This window comes from Dendronephthya gigantea, unplaced genomic scaffold (assembly GCF_004324835.1).
Source record: "Dendronephthya gigantea isolate DGI-Jeju-01 unplaced genomic scaffold, DenGig_1.0 000031F, whole genome shotgun sequence".
NCBI classification, from domain to species: Eukaryota; Metazoa; Cnidaria; class Anthozoa; order Malacalcyonacea; family Nephtheidae; genus Dendronephthya; species Dendronephthya gigantea.
Window position 1 is genome coordinate 808634 of NW_021163041.1, and position 27376 is coordinate 836009.

The window sequence follows — 27376 nt, forward strand, 5'->3', positions numbered from 1 at the left end:
CTGTAAGTGATTAATGAAAATCGTGAAATGTCAATAAATAAATGAGCTCATTGACGTTGGCACGGATTTTCATCATTCATGCGAAAATATTTTGAAATTTTTCCAATCAATTTTTTAACGTTCAAATGTACAGTTGCATAATCTGTATTGCAAACAGATGATGCATAGATGATTGTTCCATAAAAAATTCTCTTCACGGTAAACAACGTTTCATTTAAGCCCACTTTCAGTCGACTTTTCTGACCATGTCTCTACAGAATGTGTAAATCAATAAATACCTTTATCTTTATACGGCAATGTGACATTTTCACCATTTACTAATACACTTCCTCCTCTACTCATGTAAATGGTTTTTCCTTGTATTTTTGCCGTAATAGCATAGGTGCACGTAGCTTTTCTTCTACCACAAGGTTCGGTATCTTGCAGAATTGTAAAGGTTTCTTTCGAGTCTTTGGCCAACACATATTGACATTTTCCCATGAAGTCGTAGCGTTTTCCATCAAATGTTCGGTAGTGAGGATCACCTGTTGCTCGGCATACCGCTAGAGCTGGAATTTGATAAGAGATTGTTTGTTAGACCTTTTCTGTGGGTTTTGTTGATCAAATAATTTTTGGCGAATATCGTATGATTGATGCACATAGTACGTGTATAGTGTGCGAGCGGATTGAAATTATCTTCTGTTACTAAATTAAAATTTTTTTATATTGCAAGGTATAGAAATATTAAAACTCATGTTTGAAAGCTTTTGCATAATTAACGTTTCTATCATTTTCATCTTTAAACGTTTTTTAGTTTATTTTACTTTTTTTAAAGTTTAGTCAATTAGTGACTTACTATTCCTCAATTTGAATTGACATCGTCTTCCAACAAAACGAGAAGGACAAATGCATTTGATCCCTTTTCCTGTATTTTTACATCTTCCTCCATTTCTGCAAGGATTTGGATCACACGAAGATTCTAGGAATGTATATTCAAACAATTTGAGAGTGACCACACTACAGTTCACTTAGTCTAGGACTTGAACGTGGCATAAAAACAGTTCCTTATGTCTTATGACTTTTTCTCATACGCGCGCGGGTTTCCTTTCCGCAAATAACACCCATGCAATAACCCTCGAATCTACCCTCTAAATATTGATTATCTGATTTCAAGCTTTACTCTGTTTGATTAAACAGAATTGTCTCAACAACTACGTCATTTAAATTAATTAATCAATCACCTTTTGCCTTCCGCTGACATCTTTTGCCTTTAAATTCAGGAGGACAAGTGCATTCGAAAGAGTTTCCTTTCTCGGTGCATATTCCACCGTTACGACAAGGAGCTGAGGAACACGCTGAACCTAAAATAATTTATCCCAGAATTATATCAGTTTCATCTTTTATTGGAACGGAGTTTTAAATGAAACTGCAGTAATGAAATTATATTGGGACAATTAGAACCAGACATATGACTTTAATCTGTATGATATGCGTGCATGTTTCCAATTTTCTTAAATTTCAAAAGTTTGGCATTTTTATTATGCACGGAGAATCAGTTCTTTTTGTGCGATCAATTTGTCAAATTCCTAATTTCTACTAACTTACCACATTTTGCAAACTTTTTGAGATGTTTCCACTTGATTTCAATCCCTGTGTTATTACATTGTTCTTCATAAGCAGCAAATGATTCACACACACACGCCTTCGGATTACTTTCACATGCGCAGACATCATATTCACACTCTTCTATAGGACCATCATTTGGATCTACAACTTCATTACACTTTGAGAAAGGTTGTTTTTTAAGTGCTGAACATTCTTGTTTAGCTTTCAGTGCACGTTTGATGTTATTTTTACACGGATGGTCTTCAACAGTTGTGACATTTGGACAACTGTCATCAGTCTTCCAGGAATTTCCAAATGTAATTACGTTCTTCACAAGTGCATTTTCTGGTGTCTTGAACTCATCATTACGTTTGCCATTAAAGTTGCCGCAAAGTCCTGATAATTTTCCCCTATAGATGTTTCGAACTTTCACAAAAACGTTAAATACACCATTGTATTCAACTGTTAAACCAATCTTTGTCTTGATCTTCATGCCACGTTTCATGAAAACTTTGACAGTAATTCCTATAAGTGATTAATCAAAATCGTGAAATGTCAATAAATAAATGAGCTTTGATGTTGACACGGATTTTCATCATTAATTCATGGGAAAATATTTTGAAATGTTTCCAATCATTTTTTAAATTTCAAATGTACAGTAGCATAATTTGTATTGCAAACAGATGATGCATAGACGATTGTTCCATTAAAAGATTTTCTTCACGGTAAAGAACGTTTCACTTAAGCCGACTTTCAGTCGACTTTTCTAACCATGTCTCTACAGAATGTGTAAAAAATAAATACCTTTATCTTTATACGGCAATGTGACATTTTCACCATTTACTAATACACTTCCTCCTCTACTCATGTAAATGGTTTTTCCTTGTATTTTTGCCGTAATAGCATAGGTGCACGTAGCTTTTCTTCTACCACAAGGTTCGTTATCTTGCAGAATTGTAAAGGTTTCTTTCGAGTCTTTGGCCAACACATATTGACATTTTCCCATGAAGTCGTAGCGTTTTCCATCAAATGTTCGGTAGTGAGGATCACCTGTTGCTCGGCATACCGCTAGAGCTGGAATTTGATAAGTGTTTATTTGTTAGACCTTTTCTGTGTGGTGTGTTGATCAAATAATGTTTTGGCGAATATCGTATGATTGATAAACATTGTAGTGTGCGAGCGGATTGAAATTTTCCTGTGTGGCTGTGTTACTAAATTATGATTTTATATTGGGAGGTATAGAAATAGTTAAGTACTCATGTTTGAAAGCTTTTGCACTATTAACGTTTCTATTACTTTTATCTTGAAAGGTTTTTTAGTTTATTTTACTTTTTTTAAAGTTTAGTCAATTACAGTGACTTACTCTTCAATTTGAATTGACATCGTTTTCCAACAAAACGAGGAGGACAAATGCATTTGATCCCTTTTCCTGTATTTTTACATCTTCCTCCATTTCTGCAAGGATTTGGGTCACACGAAGATTCTAGGAATGTATATTCAAACAATTTGAGAGTGACGTCACTACAGCGTGAATTCGTTTAAAAAGTGAATAGGTGAAGGTCGACACTGACCGGACGCGATGCGGCAAACAAAGCGACGCGTATTTTTAGTTTTCAGAAGCACATAAATTAATTTCTTGCAGCAAATCATTGTGTCTATGGTCGCCAGAGCGGTCAAAATGTATTATAGTTGAGTAATTTACAAGAACATGATGGTAGTTTAAAATTTATTAGGAAAATCAAAAACTTTGCCAAATCGCGTCCGGTCTGTGTGGGCCTTGAAGGTGAATATGGTTTTGCATGAAATATTACGTTTGATGAATAATTTTTAACACAACTAGAAAAAAAAATTCAGATTTCTGAGAATGCTGTTCTGATATCATAACAACAAGCAATCGCAGAATTATTTGCAAATGGCAATTGTTGCTCGAATTCGCGTCCTTAATTAATTTTTATCGCTAGGAATTGATATTTAGTGCACGCACAGAGCTCATAAAAATTTGAATTTTTTTCGTCACACCCTTCCAACCACCTTTTGATTACCTTTAGTCTGACATCTTTTTCCGTCAAAACCAGGAAGGCATTTACACTCAAACGAGTCGCCAACATTTGAACATTCACCTTCGTTTTCACATGGCTCAGAATCACAAGGAGATACTATGAAAATAATTCTTGGGATATTCATAAAAAAATTTTCTCTTATTTCATATATATTATTTTATATTTTCATTTCGAGTAACTCGTTACCTTTTTTTTCACATTTATATCCTATATAACCATCCCGACATTTACACTCGAAGGAATTGCCAACATTTAAACATTCACCTCCATTTTCACATGGTCCATAATCACAAGGAGATACTGAAATAATTTTGAAATTATCCTCTTTTTGACGAATGGGGAAATATTCTATTTATATTATTTTTGCATTAATATCTTAATCTGTTCGTAATACTATGAAGTATAATCTAAATTTCTTCCGATTTCATAATTACCTTTTATCTGACATCGTTTTCCTTCAAAACCAGAAGGGCATTTACATTCAAAGGAATCACCAACATTTGAACATTCACCACCATTTTTGCATGGTCCAGAATCACAAGGAGATACTAATAAAAAAACTATGTATCAAAGGCTAACAACTATAAAACAAATTTTGATTCCGAATAACTTATTTAATTGAAACCGAATATTTTATGTTCAGAAAACCTTACTTTTTGTAATCTTTTCGTACTACAGTATATATTAGTATCTATAATTAATCTACCTAATTGTTACCTTTTGTTTGACATATATTTCCTTCAAAACCACGAGGACATTTACACTCAAACGAATCGCCAATATTTAAACATTCTCCCCCATTTTCACATGGTCCAGAAACGCAGGGATATTCTACATTAAAATATTTATATTTTAAAGTTTTTTTATATTTTTAAGCACTTTTAAATTTCCATGGGGATGGAAAGGCTCTATAGATATTCCATAATTACATGGATTTTATTAATAACCGTGGAAATTTTTCCGTGTAAAATATGATATGATACTAGATACTACTTTTTTACATAAATGGTTGGAAATAAAAATCAAAAATGAAAATATACTGCTTAAAACTAAATGTTAAACATTGCTTGAAACGTGGAAGTTCAATTAGGATTTTTATCAAACCGTGATATAGATCATGCGTGCATATAATGATTGCTATATGTCATACCAACCATTCCTTGCATGAACTGATGATGTTTGAATGTCGTATAAGCAGAATATATATATATATATATATATATATATTAATATATATATATATATATATATATATATATATAACCATTGTCATTGATAATTATTTATGTTGGTTTGAACTTCATATTTAACAAGCAAATACTATTGACCGTCTATATATAAATAGGTCCGTGCATTAAGAAGACAGAATAAATGTTTCCATGTTTGCATATAATACATAGCTACTGTACGTTGCAGTACCTAACTCATCGCAAATCTTCCCTTTGTATCCAGGTCGACAAGAACATTCAAAAGAACCTCCACTATTATTACATCTAGCACCATTCTTGCAAGGCGAAGAATAACATGGCGGTTCTAATTATATGAGGTAAAGATATTTCAGTTTAACAATGAATTTGTCCCGTATTTAGTTAAATATAGCCATCGTAGATTATAATTAATCATCATTTTCCCCCTAAGTAAGTCTATTATATGTATGTCCTCCTGGAGCTTGTCTCCTGAACAACTCTTTCAACTTACTTTTGAACTGACATTTTTTTCCTTCATATCCAGCTGGGCACAAACATTGGAAAGTTTTTCCTTGAACTTTACATGTTGCATTATTTTGACATGGACCAGATGAACATGGTGTGACTATAGTGAAAATAGATATATAAAATTTTCTAATATTCTTGAAACAGAACGAACAGAATATAGGTGGGTTGTACCCAAACCACATCATATGCGATTCTAATTCATTTTATTAGAGTTTTGGCCTTAATTTGTTTATAAATACATTGAAACGTCTCCGTATCTAAAACATATAGTTTAATAAAAATATTAATAAAAATATATTTATTCCTTGTTCAATCACTTTAAGAAGAGTATATAATTATCCTCTCAAACGTCCTAGTGTATCGTTGACCTTCGTATATGGCGTGTTGTTCTCGTTCAGTTCAGTTATGTCCACTTTACCTTTTATTTCACAGAGTCTTCCTCGATATCCCTGGCGACAAAGACAGCGATATGAAGCTGCAAGTTGACGACATCTACCTCCATTTTTGCACGGCCCTGAACCACATGGGGATTCTATAAAAGATTACATCCAAGTGATGAAAGAAAAACACGCTCCATGCATGTATATGATATATAATGATAAAATTGAGGTAAGCAATACTGAGTTTTTAAAGTTGTGAGGTTAGTTGAGACTTTATTTCAATATTTCTTAGAAAATTAGAAGACACTCTCAGAATATTTGACCGACTTCACATGTACATGGGGTTTTTAAAATAGATTTACATATATGCACGTTTTCAAACCAGTTATTTGATGTTTTTTGTCAAGTTTTTCTTTTATCAAAGACGGTTGAAAAATGCCCTAAAAACTTTTTTGTGAAAGTCTTTGCCGTCAAGTAGAGTTCAAAATGGCTTTCCATTTTTGTGATTACTATAGCTTGTAAGGCGCCTTTGACTCTCATGCATGACCGCATGCATGTCGTAATCGCAACGGTTCTCCAGTGATCATGAATTACACTGACAGCTATACTTACGTTGTATACTTACGTTTAATCTGGCATCGTTTTCCTTTATATCCGGTTGGACATTCACACTGGTACGTTTTTTTAAGATTCTTACATTCTCCGCCATTCACACAAGGCGATGACGCACACGGACGAACTGAAATTTTTCAGAACAGCATTTTAAGTGATCTTACCATTCATGGAATTTGCTAACATATAGCAAATTTGAAAAGAGATGATCTGCCATTTTGTTTAGAAGTTGGAACTTGTTAAAAACTATATGTCTTGTCTTTTTGGAATTTGTTTTATACCATATTGTGATGCGATGCGTGAACCTTAGTATTGACTAATTTTCTTACAAGATGCTTCACAACCGCATGATTTACATACCATCTCGCTCGCAGCGAGTTCCTTTAAAACCACATGGGCATTTACATAAGAAAGAATTTCCAACATCTGTACAATTTCCATTGTTCATACAGGGGGCAGAAGAGCATGGCGACACTAAGATATTTTAAAAAAAATGTGTATATGTTTACTAGATTGGAAATCAGATGCTATTATCCATGGTGTTGGTATATATAATATATTATCTCGTGCAGTCGCTCTCCACTTCTCTGTATACAAGCATTTGTTGAAATGATACGCATTGCGGTCATCCCGAGCAATTAAGATAAAAAAATCATAATTAATACGGAATTTTTTTCGTCTCAATTATTTATTTTGTCCCCAACCAAAGTCGCTGACAGCGACCCAGTAATTGTTTCACAATTTGATCCATGCATGCGACCAAATCAGATCTAAAACAGTGAATTTATCATTGGGTATATTATAATGTTCGTTCTGTATGAATATAGGGTCAATGCAATGCATGACAATGTATGGAAGATAAATTACCATGCACGTCCCATAATGTCCATCGAAATCCACTCAATTCTCTACAGTTGAAAGTTAGCTTTGTCTGGTGGTGATATCGATTGTAAAAATTACTTTAACTTACCTTTCGTTTCGCATTGTTTGCCTTTGTATCCACAAGTACACTTACAAACGAAGGAATCCCGAACCTCCGTGCAACTTCCTCCATTATAACATGGCAAAGACGAACAAGGTGATTCTAAATGACACAAATTGAACATTGAATTATTTTTTATAATTCACGCAGGTACAAAATTCGAACGAAAACATCTGGCCGTCGCCATCTGGACATGAATATCTTTAACAAAGTATGCATTAACAAGAAATGTCAATTCATTATATTTTTATATATGCATCGAGACAATGGTTTTTATTGTTATATCCCAACAACCAAGTTATTGCAGTTTACACCTCCCCCATATCTGATGCTTTTATATTTAAAAAAATATACGTGCATCAAGCCAACATACGTACCTTTGCTTGCAGAAAGATAAAGTTCGTAGACGTAATTATACCCGCGCGTTCCTGTGCATGCTGTATCCGTTTCGTCGTTACATTCTGAATATTTGGGTCTGACACCCCAACATTTATTTGGTGATTTTGCCCGATCTTTAAACAAATCTGCTGTTGGATCACCTGACCAGCATTCTGAGAATGCCTGGATGCCGATATATCGATAGCCGAAGGTTTTTGCTAATTTAGCACAACTAAAACAATAAGAAAATCATGAAAGAGAATTGCAGGCGCAAAACTAAAATAAGCAGTGTTATTCCCTAGTATTCTTTTCCTTCACAGTTTCATGTTGTTTCATGTATATATAGGATTATTTTAAAGCCTATTTACACTATATGGTCATATTTATATGCGATTATTATTCATGCAGGTGAATGGAAACAAGTGCCAATACAACAATTTTGCAATGTGGCATTGAAATTGAAATGTGGCATTCGTATATCTATACATAATACATTCACACCAGCCAGAATTAGCTATTTAACACGACTTATCCCATGCATGGTGTAAATAGGCCCTTTGATGGTTAACATATCGGCCAGGAAACCTTTGAGAACGATGCACGTTACGATAACTGAATACTTGACTGATTGGAAACCATGCAGGCGTGAGTTACATTTATCTCGTTGCTCCCAAACTCAAGTGTATTTTGCAATTAAAATCATTAAAGAAGCATTTCAATTGCATTGGTGAAACGCTAGTTGTCTAGCAGCGGGATTTGAACTTAAGCTGAGGCTGAGTGTGCATGAGATGTTTTGGGTCAACAGGATAATTACTGACTTTTATATATACTTACGCGCATGCAGTGTCATGAAGGTACTTATCCCAACCATCCTGCCAGTCGAGGTTTTTTCCGTAGTTGTAGAGCATCTTATTCAATGGTCGTTTTTCGCTATCCCTGCTTGATGCTCCCGTATCTTTGAAGCATCCTCTTTTGACCATTTTGACATCGCAATTTGAAAGCTGAGCGTCGATGATTCTTCCGGCTAAAAACGCACTTTCATTTTTATGGTGGTATGACTTTTATAACATTAAAAAACATGGTTTTATCTATATGGGTTGCGTATGTGCTATTGTATATAATGCCTATTACCAGAAATTTGTGACATTTCTAGTGATTTCCATATACACTAATTTGCGTTTAACTTTCAACAACAACGGCCTTTAACCTTTATTATAAAATACATATACCAAAATTGCCGTTGTCCTGTTTGTTGCCTACTGTTTGCCGACCTCTGGATCAATATAGAATAGCCGTTTTGCAACGTTTTGATGATCGAATTACTTAATACCTTTGGTGTTTCTACGTTCCGCCAACTGAATGTGTTCAAATGTATATATACGTTTCGTATGGTTGAACTATATACCTTATATGAGATTGATAAATATTTTGTGACTGCAGAAAAAATCTGGACCGTAAAGGAAAATATATACCACATCTTTAACAAAAATTCTTGGTATATTACACGTCAATTCATCAACAATCCGAATCGAAATGTGCGTAAGAATGTGAGCGATTTTATAAGTTCGTTGAGAGAACACGTCCAAAATTTTGAGCAATATATTTTTAAATTTGGCCTACTGCAGAAATACCCAAGGTAAGAAATTCGGTTACAAAAATTACTTTCCAAGAAGCTGCTCTATCCATCTAGAGGTCGGCAAACAATGCTCCAAGTCTGTGGCTCTGATGTTACGACGTTTAATATTTTCACTCAATTTACTTTAGTCTTTATACTAAAACTCGAAGTCATTGTGTATGCATGTGTTAAATGTAAATTAACGCACAAGCGATAGCCATTTTGTCACCAATTTCTCGTAATCTTAAGATTTTTGTTTATACTTTTTATAAAAATATAATGTTAACCATGGTTACTGATCCATAGTTTGATGAACACCTACTGTTTATGCCTTTAGATTGTTTTGAATTTAATTGAATGTTATAGTAATAATGTAAGAATCTATATACACAAACAACAAAACTACCAGTAACCTTCAGATTCAGTGTGCCTTAAACGGTCAGAAATCGAAAAAAAATGAAAAGTTGGTTTTGCCCGTCAATACATTGAAACATTTTTTAAACGGGAGCCTTTTGTTTCCCCGAAAGATACTTATTGGCTATACATAAATTGTCCCGGCCGGAAACAAAAAAAATATATATATATATAGATCATAAATGTATGCGTGCTTGTGCGCGCAATAATTTCCGTTTAATAAAATGACAATTTTTCCATCTGATATGTAGAATGAAATAACCTTTAATGTCTGCAAAAAACAAGTCGGATTTTTGGAATATTGATAAAATTCCAAATAAATTTACTGTCAAATGACATCATGTGATTGCAAAAGACATCCAAAATTCTGCTCGATCACCGATCGAGAAACGCTTTGTATTTTGAAACTTGAAATTGCGGCATCCTTAATGTCTTACTCTCACTCGTGCATCGAAAGCTGCCAGACTTATAACAGAAACATATTGAAAAATAATGAAATCGAGAAAGATGTCACGAATGTATGTGAACTAGCATAGTTGATAGAAGTGTGGAACTAGCGATAATATAAAATTTGATGACGTGTAACACATATATCTTCTTGCCGTTTCAAAATGTCGCAAAATGTATTCTTCTTTATTTCTTCTTTAAGGGATCGATTCAAATCATAGATAAAATACGTTTTCAAAAATCGTTTCGGCTTTGATCTTAGGTCATTTTAAATTTTATGTAATACATATTATTCATATAGTATGATTGAGCCGGATTTTGGTGACATTACTCTACCTGGACAACTCTGGGGTTACAATATACACAAGAATGCATGCATGCATGGACATATGTAACATTGAGTTTGATCAACACTTAATAATTAGATACCAAAAAGATTTGGTCGATCCCTATATGGCCCGTAGAAGACTTGACAATAAAGTTGAAAAACAGAAAGAGTTAGCTCAAAAAGAACAAAAGCAATTTGATATTTAACCTACCTGTGATAGCGTAAAGAACACCGACAAAAAGAAAAGATAATTTATCCATCTTGTATATCACACAAAATGTAGGCGCGCGATGTTTGAGTCAGGCCATGCTTATATACGCTCTTTTTATAGCCATTGCATTAATTATCGTCAGGATGTAAAACAATAATATTTCAAATAGCAGGTTTTTGGTTCCCATGCCAAATATCGAAGCATTGAGTTTCCCGCTGATTAGGAATAGTAATTCTTGCATGTCTTTTGTATTCGAAGTACTCCAGGATCAGACACAAATTACGTGGAATAGGAATCAACGATTAACGATGCTTTAATTGCATCTCCAGAAAATTATAATTATAAATGTAAAGTTGACATTCCTTTGCATGGGAAAAAAATCTGCATGTTGCATTAAACGTCTTTGTAATTATTTTTTACTTTTGAATCCTGAACAATATCATGATTAGTTTCCTTATATAATATGTTTTACAAAATTAAAGGCGAAAGAAATCTATAGATGCATGTTTAATTGATAATTAGCCCTTATATACTTCAGTCTTTACTCGAGTGGTTTCATGTCATGGGAAAAAGTACAACTGAAAAATTTAGGTATTATACAGACGCAAACTCGCCCTCATACGGACTTAAATTTAAGCTACATGTGTGCATATGCATGGCTGCATGGGCGCTAAGATACTTTCGTATTTTCAAAAAAGGAATAAACAATATTCTGCGTAAATATTGCCGATTATATCTGCAAAAGCAATTGTCGGCGACCATCCTATAATTGCAATCCTGGGTTTCACTCTTCGCCATGCAGGAAAGCTACAGCCATTTTGATCTTAGGATGGTATTTGTTTTTTAATCTTATTGTTTTTAGTGCATATTTACGACGAACCCTTGCATGTTTAGATGCAGCGTTTGAAATGATATTTCTGACGTCGGTATAATTTTAAGCGTTCGTACTGTGAAACCTGTATGCCGAAGTAATGGAGAGATTAACTTGATCTGAAACGGTTAAGGCTAGACCGAAAATTTTCCACCTACATGCATCCAGCGAGCCAATTCTCGACATCTGGCTAATCAATTCATTTTATTATGGTTAGAAACTCGAAAAATAATCGTATGAATTCGAAATTTTGAAATAGCGTACACTGTTTCAACCCATAAATTCATATTTTAATTAAACGTAAGATAAAATTATATATGCAACCCATAACTGATTGGATTATTGCATTCGTTTTTAATTTCTCATCATTCATTATTAATTTTTAATTATTCAAAACCCTTGTGTTGTAGAAGTAAAATACAATCATTACTTAATGTATACTATATGATTAAATAATGAATGCTTTTTAATAATAATCAGTCCTGTGTGAAGATAACAACAATATAGACATGTTTTCAACGTTTTCTTGATTTTGTCTTGAATGATTATATGCCCTGTTTAAATGTTTTTAAATCGATCCAAAGTTTAATGAAAGAAACGAAATCTATTCAGCAGCAGTGCCGTCGAGGAGAGGGGCACAGGGTGATCACCCCCCTGGAGGACTAGGGCCACTGAATTGAGTAGATATATTATAGGCCTTTTGCGACCATCTAGATTCTGGAGGCTGCAAAAATTTTTCTCTTTGTCAGTCCTAAAAATGGTACTACCTCCCCTGATTAACGTTGCACGATCCACGAACCAAAATATTATCCCAAGGCGGGCTCGGCCTTTTGAAGGCCAGGGACTGTTAAAAATGGAAAACAAAATTATCTATATATTCAACAAATGAGCTGAAATATTTCGATGTAAATAGTTTAATTGTCAAAATGAAAGTACATATTAAATGCATAAGATGTAGTAGGTTCAGTCATTCACAAGATCTGAGAATATTTTTTGTGAGAATATTTTCAAACTTTGGCTTATCCATACACCGTTTAAGCTAAACGCCTTTCGAACAACCGGCCCCTGAACTATAAGTGAATACTGGAATATATTTTATTATACGTGCATGATATTACATAAGTTACATATAGTCATATCAACATTTGAAAGCCTGTGACCTGTACAATATTTACACAATACGGACAATAGGTATACCAGGATCAACTTTAATAGTGACTGCATGCTTGCAGTGATATGCACCAAACTAAACTAAACCATTCAACGTCACTGAACGTAAATAATACAAGTTCATCTTCACTACATTGTCTTAGACCGAACTATTCGCGATTGCATTTGTGGGATCTAGGCCGTTCATTTCCTTTTTACAAAAACCTTTGCCTTTACAATGTTCACAATCTTTGTCTTGCTTCGTCTTCCCGCGCACTGCATCACGAATCCACCTGACTGCGGGCAGAATTGAACCCTTCTCACCCTCCGGCCCGATTAAAGCTAGGACAGTCGGGAAGAAGAATATTGAATACATAATACTGAATCCGATTGTACAGAAAATGAAAATTCCAAACTGGAAGAAGAATAGGATCTTTGCAGCCAGCAAGAATATGGAAGCACCCAATGTTGTACAAGCTCCGGACAAGACTGATATACCAACGTGACTTAAAGTATGCTGAACTTTATTTCCTCTTGTTTCATCCTTGTGTTCCATGTATCCTTCTGCCAAATGAACAACATAGTCAACAGCAAGCCCGACTACAAGAGTAAGGTTAAGTGATTCCAGTGGTCCAAGTTTCCAACCGATCATATTGATAACACCAAGTACGGAGCACGTGATTAAAGCGATGATAAGCGTTGCCAAGACACCAACTGCAAGGTTTGTGGTGGCTATAACAAGAATTACTAAAGCCAAACACAGTCCAATTATAATTCCTTTCATAGCGTTGATAACAAGAATCTGAGATGAAACAATCAAAACATTGGTATAAGTTAAAGAAAAACAATTTTACATGCAAGCCTATCGCTAGTATCGTATATATGAAATCAAAATAACGGCCATGCAGTGTTTTTCACTTATTAGAGGGATTTCTGTGAGTTCACAGGGAGAGGGAGAGAAAATAACGGCGCACAGCAAAATGTTCTTTCGTGAATCGAGCATTAAAAATGAATACAGACGCTTGGCGAAGACGTTATTAGATCAATCGACCTTAGCAAAAATTGGTTGAACAATTTGACTCCATGCAACATGATATCAGCAAGCAACTTGCAATGATTTTTAAGGTGGTATATACACATTTACCTCCTGGACTTTTAACCAATGCCATATATTGTATCCCGATACCGTTGCTTGAAATCCATTGTTGCAAGAGGAAGGTAGTTCTTTCATCTGCGAGAGAAAATGTTTTCTTAACATCAAAATCGTAATTGCTATATAGCGCTAAAACGCCCTTGCACCATTGATAATTCAACGTCAACTGTATGCGTTACCTGGTCAACCACGAAACTTTCCCACTTTCTGTAAATTGGAAGTCCTTCCTCATAGCCAAGTGTATTTGGATTTAAGGTCGTATTTATTGCAATGCCAGCGTAGGCTATTCGATGACCGTATTTATTTCCTGGAAAAGACCGGATATAGGTAACATATATACTGATATATTATACATGCAACGGTCATGTATACATAGCGCTATTTTTTTAATGATTATAAATGTAGATCTATAGGATCAATTTGATCTTTCACGCCACTGAGATATTTAACAATTAGTCAAGCCTAAGGCGGGGTGATTACAAGCCTTTATTCACTGCGAAGTGAATATAGGCTCGTAATCACCGAGCCTGAGGTGACTAATTGTTTTAGTATAAATTTCGAGGTGTTTACACATAATGATCATGTATATTTATAATTTCATAAAAAAAATATAATTACTTCAAATTTCTTAGTCTAGTGACTATCCCTTCAGAGACAGTGAATCTTGACCAATCAGAATGCAGGAAAATAAATAGCCACCTCGAAATTTACAAATAGTTTTAGATACCTTGTAAATATTGGCTTCTGGTCGCATTTTGCGATAGTGTCGGATCAGCAGCTCCACCAATTAAATCCCCATATTTTTTAAAGTCGTATGTTTCGGCATATCGCCGGTCGCCGCCATTTGTTATAAAAAAACCAAGTCCCACTTCAAAGTACCTGTAGTAGGTGTCTGGTAATGAGGAGACATTATAAAGGTTTGGGTTATATTTCATCAACTTCTTCATTTTGTTAGCATTGATCACAAAGGAGAAATCTGATCCATTATCGGGATAATACAAAGCCTTTTTTCCTTCCTCCTAGTGGGAGTTAAAACACATGGAAAATGAACATGTTTATAGTCCTAAATGTGGGATGAACGTTGATGCAAAGTGCATATACAAACTACGCGTATTCATGCAGATGACGTATTATAACTTACTTTTAAAAATTCGTCCATTCTTTCAAGAAAACATTTTGTCTCAATCTCACCAGTTACTTCACTTCGACGTATCTTTAAACTTTCTATCTTCTCAGGAGGTAAGTTTTTGAGATTTTGACAGAAGTCCTGTAAAAAGGAAATTTCCCGATAGAGTTTAATTTATTGAATTTGATATTTAATTTATTGAATAATATCCCCATGCAGCCTTAATTATGGCATATACAAAACATCCCTATAAGGAGTGCGACGTTGAGCTAAATTTTCGCCGTATGTTTGGTGTTTAGACGTGCCTTTTTTCTTACCTATATATGGAAGTAACCGCTAAACGACACAACTTACCAACATGGCAGTCTGGCAAGGCGGTGGGTTCATATCAAAGCTATTATCCAAAACAGTTTTCCCTTTGCACTTGTAATCAGTATGATGGCATTCATCACGATCCTGTTCCTTCAATCCCCAAATAATAGTCACAACAACGACGTTATCCTCTTGACTTTTGACAAAAGCATTTTGATTCAAGTCGTCAACCTTTGCCCAATTTGTATTGGCACTCCATAGCTTGGTCTAGCGAGGAAGAAATAAGTGTTGACCTGTTAGGATTGATCTCTATCGCACGCTGAGAAATTCTTACTCCCTTTCTTGCCGGCTCCACTAAAGTAAACGCTTTACGAATACTTGAGCTATGGAAATTTTATTGTATTGATATTCCCTAGCAATTTCCGGCAATGAGCCATTGCCCACAATTGCAAGTATTTCTATATCCATGCAGATTTTTCTATATTCAGCGCTACAGTTTATGTCTACTAAATTGTCATGAAATATTCAGTCATGGAATTTTCAATGAATTTCATAGAATTTTCATTGGTAGTTTATAATATTACGTCGTTTCATTGTAAACTCACCTGTTCTTTAGCTGGCTCGAGTTGAGTGGCAAACCCAATTGAAACACCGATAAATACCAAAAATAGGAAAAGAATTACCCAACGCACAATTTTATGCGTGATAATATTTCTGAAAAACCATCCTCCCAAGAAATCAATAATGTGTTCCAAAAACGTCTTCTTTTCATTTGAGGAATGATCCGTTTCCAAATTTTCCTTGCTTTCTGTCGGAACGTTATCCATAGACGAGCTACTACAACAGCATAGTTGAAAACAACAACACCGACCTTTACGACTGAAGTGCTGTAGAATCACGACCGTTGGGAAGAAAAGAACGACAGAAAGGTAATTCACAGTTACTAAAACAGCTGAAAAGAGGCCGAATGATGATATGGCTAACAACGGCGATGAAACATTGGAAAGAAAGGCAACTATAGTGGTAAATGATGTGATGAACATAGCTTTTGACGCACGGCGGTAAACATCTGACAAACGATGAACGAGACTTTTATACTTGTTTCCTTGAGATTGTTTCCAGGTGTCCATGAAAACAAATACATCATCAGCTCCAATACCTAAGATTATGAAGATCGATAGGACATGGAAGATACCAATGTATCTGTAATCAAAGACAATCCTGTATATCAAATTGGTTATGTTGAAGCTGGATAAAATGCTGAAAATAGCCCAGCTTGTGATCCACAAGGATCCGGTTTGAAGCCACATGAAAAGAAATATAAATAAAAAACTCGCGACAGCCAGCATCAAATCTAAAACAACTTGTTTTGTTATAGCATCGACTAATAATGCACCACTCGAGTAGTAAAATTTTAAATCATCGATTCCATCTTTGTACATTTCATCCAAAGTTTCAGCATATGTATCAGTTATAATGTCGTTGATTTTTTCAGACTGGTCATCTTTTCGTTCTTCAGTACTTTTGTATCCAACATGAGGCCAGCCAATATACATAAGACTTCTTGTATGAGACGAATATGCTTTGGTTTTTGTAATCTTCGCGTCCTTTCCTGTAGAAGAGAAATCAATACAATACAGTTTATATGAACATTTTATCAAATAAAAATTATTCATTCCAGCGCGTGGCGTGGCAGCTGTACTCAAGCTGGTCCAGCCAGGCAAAATGGTTTACTTATGGATTAAATAATTATAACGTATTATACCAATATATTTTACACTTCGTTCAAAAATCAATATTTCTAAATTGCGAATAAACTGCCGCAGAAATAAAAGCAAATTACTTATGTAATACCTTTTGGTAGTGGTAGCTTAATAAAAGTTCAACATACTCACCTAAATGATAGTTAAGTAAAGATTTACTTAAATTAGTATTTATCGCGGCATACAATACCCCAGTGATGTTGTCAAAGTGCGGATCATTGAAAACAGAGCTTATACCACTGTATGTTCCGTCAAAGAATCTGAGTATCGACAATGGTGCTTTACAAGTGCGGTTACTGCTTGGCCCGGTTTGAATCAACAAGCAAAGCTTATTTTGATAGTCACTTTTATTGAATAGTTTTTCTTCGTTATACTTGATTGTCTTGAGACTTTCTTTTGTGAAGACATTATCTCCTTCATAAATAAACTGAATGACCTGGTATTGTACCCCTCGTGGTAATTGACCTCCACTCATCGGACTTATTCTATCATCTTCCAGTGCAAACTGCCAAGCATCAGTACGTAACTTGGTTGAATCTTCGGGCAAGTCCAGTGGTATCCCACCGAAATCAATTGGAAGTATGTCATATCCAGATACAAGTAAGATGACTGTCAGTAGAATCATTAGGAGGTGAAGGCCAAGTGTTATAACTATATGAAGAAAATAACAAAACATATAGCACAAGTCCTTCGGGCCTGATCAAATTCGACGATTTTGGAGTTCGCTACGATCTAGCTGGGTAGGTGTATACGTGCTAAGCATATGAAAATCCTATAAAACGACTGCACGTGAGTCAATTTTTTTCCCGCGACAGTATTTCAATACCACTCTCCTCCGCAGAGGCTTTTGTGTAAGCAATGAAATGTTATTGAATGTTTCAATGCGTTTGTATATATAATATTGGAAATAACACGGTGTATACATAGCAATAGCGATATAACCTTTCTTTATTTCACAAAATATAGTTTTACAGTATAGTGATCTTATAAAAACTCATAAGGCGCACTCATCGAGCATGCGCAGTCGCTTCGCGATCGACGGTGCTTTACTTGTAAGGTGGAGAGGCTTTTTAATGATTTATTTTATGCGTCATGCATTGGCAAAAAACGTATACAACCACTGTGCATTGATTGCGCCCTACGGTAACATGGATAACACGGAGTCGGAGTTCCGGAGCCGGAGTTTCGGAGTTGGAGTCCCGGAGTCAAAATTACGGAGTCTGACGTAATAATATTGGAAAACACGAAGTCACAAATCATGGAAAACACAGAGTCTGTTAAAAATATGGAAAACACGGAGTCACAAATTATGGAAAACACGGAGTCTGTTAAAAATATGGGAAACATGGAGTCAAAAATTATGGAAAATACGGAGTCTGTTAAAGATATGGAAAACACGGAGTCACAAATTATAGAAAACACGGAGTCTGTTAAAAATATGGGAAACATGGAGTCAAAAATTATGGAAAACACGGAGTCTGTTAAAATATGGAAAACACGGAGTATAAATGTTTGGAAGTCTGCCAAGCTCAATGGTCAATGACTCAACGTGAATTATGCAAATTTGATAGCGTGTTTTAAACAACATGGCGTCAAATTCGCGTAACGTTTTTGCTATTCTGCAAATAGTAAATAAACGACCGGAAAACTTATCCTTAAACATAAATAATATTCCTCAATTTAAATCGGAGGATATTGTAGACAAAGAGGAAATTGGATGTGGCAGTTTTGGTGTGATTTAAGTTGATATAAGGACACGTAATGTAGTTAGCTACAACAATAATTCTATGACTTTGAGCAAGAGGCATTATAGCTATAATCTTTTGTTATTGTGTATTCTTTCTTTTATACTATTACTGTGGTATAAAAAATTAGTATAGACTTATGAGTGATCTTTCATTTATGAATATATGTTGTTTTCCAAACATTTATACTCCGTGGTTTCCATGTTTTTGGCAGACTACGTGTTTTCCATAATTTTTGACTTCGTGTTTTCCAATATTATTACGTCAGACTCCGCAATTTTGACTCCAGGACTCCGGCTCCGAAACTCCGGCTCCGGAACTCCGACTCCGTGTTATCCATGTTGCGATGTGGCAACGTTAAATCAAAGCTAGATATTTATTTCACCCGCTCCTTGTGTTGCAAAATAAAGTCATTCTATTGGCTGAACACTCCTGGCCTGACAGCTCAACAACGCTTCTGATTGGACGAGTGTAGTAATTTGAATAATATGATTAATTCGTTCCTTTCATTTCTGATGTCCAGGCTCAGGAGAAGAGAATTAATCATATTATTTAAATTACTATGAACATCCAATCAGAAGTGTTGTTGAGCTGTCAGGCCGGGAGTGTTCATCCAATAGGATGACTTTATTTTGCAGACACGAGGAGCGGGTGAAATGAATATGTGCTTTTGATTCCAGTTTAAGACATCACTTCAGCGCTGGTCTTCGAAGAATAAAGATGAGTCTACACCATGTCAAGAAAATTTCAAAAGAAATTTTTATCAGATTGCTATCGTCTTCAGCAGAAGAGAAGTTTAATAGAAGTTTACTATCTCTGACATACTGTCGTTGGTATTATATACCAGGTAATATTCCTTTCCCTTTGCGTGTTTTATCAGCTTGTTTCATCGTGAGCTTTTGGGCTGAGGTTCCACGTGTCTTTAGTTCACGTCTTGTAATGCCTCTCTCGTGTTGTGTTCAGCTTCAAATACGAACTTGTATAGCACTAACGTAGCTTTTATTCTTTTCATGCAGAATTTTGACGTATTAAAGCGAAGTTAAACGATGAAATTTGTGAACAAGAGATTGACGACCGATGAATTGTGGCTGAACTGGCTCAAGAAAACTCGCCTTTGAAGAGAAAGCAAGTCTAGACTTTTTCTGGGGAATATTGATAATATGAGAGGTAATATATACGTCAAATCTTACCGTTAAGCCGCTAACCTTCCCTCTAACCACACGCAAATTACGTTAGAATTGAGTTCTAAAGACCTAAGCAGTAAACTAATGGTGCCTTTTATTCTTCCAGGTGAAGTTTGAGAGTTTAAAACCAAACTGAATGAAGTGAAGTGGGCAAAAAGTCTGTTACCGTAGCTGAAATTGCCCGAGACGACTCGCATTTGTCTCAAGATAACTCGTCTTGGAAGAGAAAACACGTCTACGCATTTTCTTGGGAATTGTTGATGATATGAGAAAGGTAATATACGCTAAATCGTATATGAGTCGCTAACCTTTGCTCTAATCGCAAGCAATTACCTTTGAATTGAGTTCTAAAGACCAAACCAGTAAACTAACATTGCCTTTTGTTCTTCCAGGTAGAGTTTAAAAGCTAAAACCAAACCGAATATAGAAATGAGCTGGGAAAGAAAACCCATAGCTGAAATTCCCCGAGATGACTCGCATTTCAAGAGACGGCAAGTCCAAAGCTGCTCTTCAACACTTGTTGCTGAAATGAACAGGTAATTTGGGGTCTATTTTATTCAAAATAGGATGATAAACTTAAAACGCTTGATCAGGCATCATGCGTCCTCTCAACTGAATAATCACCGCAAGTTTTCTCCCGATATTTAAGCTCCCTTCATCGAAGGTAAATCCTTGAAATCGCTGTCTATAACAAGCATTCTTTTGGTTTTATTGCAGGTAGCGATTTAGCGGGTTCAAGCCATTTGAAACAACGACAAAACCTGTTCATAATAAAACGTGAGTATTAAGCAATTGAACATTTTTAGATAAACCGAACAATGCTGGGAAGTTTATGCATGATTCAGGTCAAGAACGACAACGGCCGCATGATAATTTGATATGAATAATGGCAATTAAGGAAATACTTGAAATCCCCAGAAGGGTTTTATAGATGTTGTTTTCAATCCCCATTTTACGCGTGTTTCTTCTCAATAAAAAATGTAGTTGCTTATTTCTTTAATCTTATTTCAGGTTGATGGGCTCTGTTGAGCTATTACCGACAAGCCAAATCGACGGCAAAATCTACGTCTAAAGTAGGCAATCTCGACGGCAAATCTACGCCTAATGTAGGCAATCTCGACGGCAAATCTACGCCTAATGTAGGCAACTTCGACGGCAAATCTACGCCTAATGTAGGCAACCTCGACGGCAAATCTACGCCTAATGTAGGCCAACTCGACGGCAAATCTACGCCTAATGTAGGCAACCTCGACGGCAAATCTACGCCTAATGTAGGCAACTTCGACGGCACTCTACGCCTAATGTAGGCAACCTCGACGGCACTCTACGCCTAATGTAGGCAACTTCGACGGCAAATCTACGCCTAATGTAGGCAATCTCGACGGCAAATCTACGCCTAATGTAGGCCAACTCGACGGAAATCTACGCCTAATGTAGGCAACCTCGACGCAAATCTACGCCTAATGTAGGCAACTTCGACCACTCTACGCTAATGTAGGCAACCTCGACGGCACTCTACGCCTAATGTAGGCAACCTCGACGGCACTCTACGCCTAATGTAGGCAACCTCGACGGCACTCTACGCCTAATGTAGGCAACCTCGACGGCACTCTACGCCTAATGTAGGCACCTCGACGGCACTCTACGCCTAATGTGGCCAACTCGACGCCTGATAACGCCAAAAACTACCCAATCGACGCCAAAACAACGTTCAGCGATGCCCGGCATCGTTACAGGTTAGAGTAGCCTGGTGGTCAAAAAATGTGCATGCAGGGGTTAGTCTGTGCATGATTAACTTAACGAAGTTAACTAATTTAGTTAACGAACTTAAGTTAAATAAAGTTTTAAATTCAGTTAACTAAGTTCTGGCCACCAGGAACATAGCTAATGCATGATGCATGTGAGCAAATGTTTCTTAAATTCGGTTAAATATTTTAATCGCTTTTGCACTTAGGACTGCTCGCTTGTGCTTAGGGCTGCGCTAAGGTTTAGGTTGATAATTTGTCTGTTAAAACTGAAAACATATCACAACTGTTATACACCCATATTTCACTTAAGAAATGGCTAAAAAGCCATGCACACTAACACAAACCATAGCCACAAATGGCAGACATAATCCCGTAGGTTCTTTCCTCTTTCTCTTGTCCTGATTGAAATCATCTTCGGCTCTTAAAATCCGGTCAATTGCGGCTTTCGGAATTAACATTGTAAAATGATAACTATGGGGTCACTATTCGGTCTGGTTGTAAAATTATTTGTATGTAAATACGTTTTTGATTTCTCAGCAAACATTGTAAATATACGATTATATCTTGCCTTACTATATTTTGTAATTGAACATATAATATTGTGTATGTATATATATTTATGAAAAAACACGATTTATATCAAAATATGAACAGTACAAAACATCATGCACTATACCTCATGATCTTGTAGCTGCACATAAAATAGACACGCACACGAGTAAATACATTGATGCAAACCATGGCCTATATATATATAATGGCTTCTAGTTTATCTCTCTTATCTCTTGCATTCACTTAAGGCTACAGTTAATATTCAAGCCAGAAACATTGATTTTACGGCATGTCTTATACTGTCTTGCTATTCTGAAATACATGAATTTATGCAATCAAAGTTAACACACACATGCTCTCAATTAATGAATTTGAATTTACTTGAAGAAAATAAGGAATGGGTGGGGGGGGGGTGCATGCTGTTATCTCGAAACGATATATATGCCTTATTTCTACTATAGTTAGGAACCAATTACGAGACAAACATTGGCAGTGGCATTGTAACTTTATTATTTTTCCAAGGTCTCTGTGAGATTTCCAATCATTTAGCTTCGTCGAGCAGTGCTTATGAAAAGTAAGGCGCCACTTTTTGTCTGCACTGTTTGACTTTGCTATGTGGTTCGAAGTGTTAGCAGGTATGTTGGGATATCTAATAACGTTGCAGTGTTATTTTCATTGCTGTTTCTATAAGAGCAGCTTGCTTTGGCTATATGCCTTAGCTCTAAAAGTGTTTAAACCAGATTTTCAAAGAAAAAAATGTGCTCCTGTGGCTGTTTTTATAAGAGCAGCTTGCTTTGGCTATATGCCTTGGCTTTGAAAGTATTAGTCCAGTTTCTCTGGAAAAAAGAATTGTACTCTTGGTGCTGTTTCTATAAGGGCGGCTTGCTTTGGGAATATCCCTTGCATGGTTCAAAAAATGTTGACTGAATTTTTTCAAAAAAAAATATTTACACTTGATGCTGCACTTGGTTTCGACAGTTTGTTGCTTTGGCTATATGCCTCAGCCTCAAAAATTTAAAGCCAATTTCTTGTGGTATTTTTTTCCAAACCTTTTTTCTATACATGTATACAATGGCAGCATGCTCTGGCTATATGCCTCAGCTCTGAAATGTGCAATGAAGTTTTCAAGGACAATTGTGTATGCCTTCATGCTGTTTCTATAAGGGCTCATGAAATATCTTCAAGTTAACTCGATCCTTGAAGTTGAAATACGTGTGCACAGTTCGACAGCTTAAAACGAAACTATTAGGAACACTGCCTATGATTTGTCAGCAGAATAATTTTAGTTTTTGGACGAACGTAACTTGAATCGAAGGGCTTTGAACTCAGGCATTTTTATGTATTACTATATTAGTTCGTCGATCTCATAAGCTTTATTCAGCTCTCCCAGAGTTAGTGGGTTAAGTCTATAATAGAACAAAAAAATAACACGATACTTACAAACACTTACTCACATTAATGCATGTTTTACTGATCAGTCTTAAACATTACTCAAACACAATAGCACAATAGCACACTGTAAAAAGACATGAACAATTCATACTAAAGTATGCCAAATTAACATTTAACCTGCACTGTTCTATAAATTTAAATGTCAAGATCTTAAACGCACCTACTTTATAACCGGTTTTAGATATAATAGTTTAATGTCTTCGTATATTAATAATGTACTATGTAAAAAAAACACACACGCTTTGTAATACATGTTTAGTAAAGTATTAATAAAAATAGGACCAAAAATATCCGTCTCCTCTCTCTTGATTTCAATATCTTTAACACACACACACACTTTGTTGTAATACATGACTTTGTTTTAATAAAATCTCAAACTTGTGTACTTTGTGTTTAATTCCGGCTTTCGGTGAGGGTTTTTCTCCAGGCACTCTGGTTTCCCTCGTAAAAAAACAGTGTCCGTGTGTTCGGAACCGTGTTTACGGTTGGTTTTCCATACGAAAATTGAAGCTATCGCGAGTAAAATTGCATGAAAGCTAATAATACATTTCTGTTGACAATTTATATCCGCATAATTGGTTATACTGGATAAAAAGTTCAGAATATTTTCGCAACCCAGTAGACTTTAATTGTCTGACGTAAACGCCCTCAGAATAGAAAACATAGCTAATGGTCTAATGGAAGCTGACGTGTACACACGGTTACTGGGTTCAATTCCCGGAACACTGTTCTTTGTCGCGATGAACTTCATGTTCTTCAATTTTAGCATGCAAAAGCTTCTTTAGGCTATAATTTCACTTGACGAGTTGTTGATGAGCACTTTACTGATTTTGAAAGACGTGATACAGCCAAATTGAAATGCAATACTTCCTCAGTCCTGGTGCTTATAAAAGAACGACCACATTCGCCAGATACGTGACTTTAAACGTGGAATAAGTGTTCTTCAAGACTTCAAGACGTTCTCTTAATCACCACCTCATATTGTAGACAAAGAGGAAATTGGATGTGGCAGTTTTGGTGTGATTTAAGGTGATATATGAACACGTAATGTAGTTAGCTACAACAATAATTCTATGACTTTAAGCAAGAGGCATTATAGCTATAATCTTTTGTCATTGTGTATTCTTTCTTTTATACTATTACTGTGGTATAAAAAATTAGTATAGACTTATGAGCGATCCTTCATTTATGAATCTATGTATAATTTACGTTGACTCCGTGTTTTCCAAACATTTATACTCCGCGTTTTCCATGTTTTTGGCAGACTACGTGTTTTCCATAATTTTTGACTCCGTGTTTTCCAATCACGTCAGACTCCGCAATTTTGACTCCGGCTCCGAAACTCCGGCTCCGGAACTCCGACTCCGTGTTATCCATGTTACCGCGCTCTATTGTGTCCAACGAAAGGCCCACAAAGAAGGCAGCAATGGGGGTGCTCTAATGTAGTCTACGAGACCACCGAACTTGATTAAACCGGCCAATATTGAATCATACACTGCTCAAAAAAAAAACACTCATCTACTAAAACCGTGAATTTAGATTATATACTTGTCACTCCTTGTAGTTGTATAGATTTAATTTGCAAAATGGACCTGTTTGTGTCTAATTTGTCGATGACCATCGGAAATCAGGCGCTGTTCTATATTGATCTGTCTGCATACCAGAGAGAACAACGAAAATGTTTAAGTGCTTCGAGTGAACGGGATATAAATTCAGATTATATAAACTTTTTGATATTTCGTATCTTTAAAGATGGTTTTGAAAAACGCACCGCTTATATAACACTTGAAATTGTTGAGGACCTGCAAGCTTAGCTCACATGTAATATAAACAACGTGCACATGAAACGAAATTTTAATATCGGGTTCTATGGACGCCGACTATATTATTTTTCTTTGTTGTCTCGCGGTCTTGAAATATAGACGAAGTATATACATATATAAGATTTGACAATGATATTGATAAATATATGACCATTTTAATTTTTACCTTAGACTTAGTCATGAATATTTCAACACGTTTTGTTTGCGATATTGATATTAAAAAGTATACAGTTAATTTTTGGCAATATATATGCAATTAGCTATCGCGTAAATCGATTGCATGGACATGTCTCATCCTAAAATGGGCTAGGGTTTTTGTAAACGCTCAATGCATGAAAAACGTTAATCATGCATCTCGATTTATATATATTTAACCATACTTCTGCACGTATAGCATATTTTTATCATGTTTATATAAAAACATATCCATATATTGTTAAATTCTGAATCAGATCGTTTTCAAATATATATGCATGAAGTGATTAAAAGTAAGTATGGAGCCGTTTAAAAATATAGTGAATAAAGTGACATTTGTTAGGATGAGTATAAGAACATTATGAATTAAAAAGCAAATTCCGATCATATGTAAAGATATGCTAAAAATTGAAAATATAATCAAAACGAGAATGATGTCTGTAGGTATTGCAAATTTCCGGCCTCTTTGGGGCCAGTCCTTGCATGAATTGACCTTGAAGATTTCTCATTAATTTATGATATATATTTTTTTAGCGAAACTGTTTTTTTATTGAAACCGATTTTTTAATCGCGCGTTTGTTACAAAATCGGATTTCTTGGGTATAATTATATATGCATATATATATAGCTACAAGGCTATAGAGGCATTTTGAATTTGCGACCGCCACCGCTCTTTCGTATTTCATTACTTTTGACGGGTGCACGGGAAATGTTCATGATAGCGTTATCTATATATTTAACTTCAAACAAGTCAATGATTAGGACGGACTTTAAAACAAAGTAAGCAAAGCCAAAAGTAGCATGCAATCGTCATGCATGCAGCTGTATGCCGTATGCTATCGATTTTGTGACATCCAAGTTGTAAACAAACTCATAAATATAATATGTAGAAGCATTTCATGCAAGGAATATTATGGTGCAAAAATAGTCAAAATATACGGGGAAATACGAACACTTCAAAGGTGACATATAGCTGTTGCATAACGAATTGCATAACCGGCGGAAAGTGCAATACCGGCGGATGTGCATGAAGAATATTGTACTTTATATTTTGGCATTCATGAACAGTACCTCCATTAGTCGGAAAATGCTCTTTGACACACAGAATATTTATAATATGAAATGGTCGTATATAACATGCATTCACAATACACACACTAGCTACATTAAACAACTGAAGTTGACTTACCAAAGCTTAATTTTGGCTTTGAAACAACGAAAGCACAGTAGCTAATAATGTTTGTTTGAACATATTCCTCTCCTTGAGTTTCCAACTGGTTTAACGTCTTTGATGACTCAGCCATTTTCTCGTTAGACTTTTCTATACAGTTTGTAGCACTAACGTTGTCAGTATCAGCCGAAGAGGGTGTAATTGTTTGCATGGACATATTCGTGGCACCTTCTTCTCGATACTCAGACATTATAAAATATTAATGAAATCAGGTAATCAAATTTTAGGTATTCATATTGCGAATATTTCGGCGCTTTTTATATAGATAATTTAAAGCTGCATTAACATATTTCATTTCAATGCTACTCAAAACCTTATTTACCGTAGTTATTAAATATTGAAATTT

At 35.5% G+C, this 27376-nt stretch overlaps 2 protein-coding genes and 1 long non-coding RNA gene across 7 annotated transcripts in view; 1 reads left to right on the forward strand and 2 right to left on the reverse strand.

Moving 5' to 3' along the window:
- The window catches only part of LOC114524611, a 32540-nt gene extending 26883 nt beyond the window's left edge, over positions 1-5657 (forward strand). Inside the window, exon 5 of the long non-coding RNA XR_003687107.1 lies at positions 5097-5657. This is a non-coding gene — a long non-coding RNA (uncharacterized LOC114524611). The remainder of the gene's footprint in view (positions 1-5096) is intronic.
- Positions 1-8653, reverse strand: part of LOC114524608 (neurogenic locus notch homolog protein 1-like) — a 37060-nt gene extending 28407 nt beyond the window's left edge. For all 5 annotated transcript variants that reach the window (XM_028545749.1, XM_028545746.1, XM_028545744.1 and 2 more), the window contains exons 1-13: positions 8546-8653; positions 7711-7943; positions 7322-7435; positions 6712-6825; positions 6365-6478; positions 5778-5891; positions 5343-5456; positions 5064-5177; positions 4362-4475; positions 4079-4192; positions 3831-3944; positions 3627-3740; positions 2948-3067 (exon numbers count right to left, since the gene is read on the reverse strand). In XM_028545749.1, coding sequence (XP_028401550.1) covers positions 2948-3067; positions 3627-3740; positions 3831-3944; positions 4079-4192; positions 4362-4475; positions 5064-5177; positions 5343-5456; positions 5778-5891; positions 6365-6478; positions 6712-6825; positions 7322-7435; positions 7711-7943; positions 8546-8619 — 1567 coding nt within the window. In that variant the 5' untranslated portion in view covers positions 8620-8653. The remainder of the gene's footprint in view (positions 1-2947; positions 3068-3626; positions 3741-3830; positions 3945-4078; positions 4193-4361; positions 4476-5063; positions 5178-5342; positions 5457-5777; positions 5892-6364; positions 6479-6711; positions 6826-7321; positions 7436-7710; positions 7944-8545) is intronic.
- A 3973-nt stretch (positions 8654-12626) lies between these two features.
- Positions 12627-27237, reverse strand: LOC114524534 (protein dispatched homolog 3-like). Its single transcript, XM_028545644.1, has 9 exons — positions 26989-27237; positions 17233-17751; positions 15943-16949; positions 15380-15604; positions 15041-15166; positions 14627-14918; positions 14079-14206; positions 13891-13977; positions 12627-13548 (listed from the first exon to the last, which is right to left on the reverse strand). The coding sequence occupies exons 1-9, from the start codon at positions 27218-27220 to the stop codon at positions 12907-12909; spliced, it is 3258 nt and encodes a 1085-aa protein (XP_028401445.1). The 5' UTR covers positions 27221-27237; the 3' UTR covers positions 12627-12906.
- Positions 27238-27376: the final 139 nt, after the last annotated feature.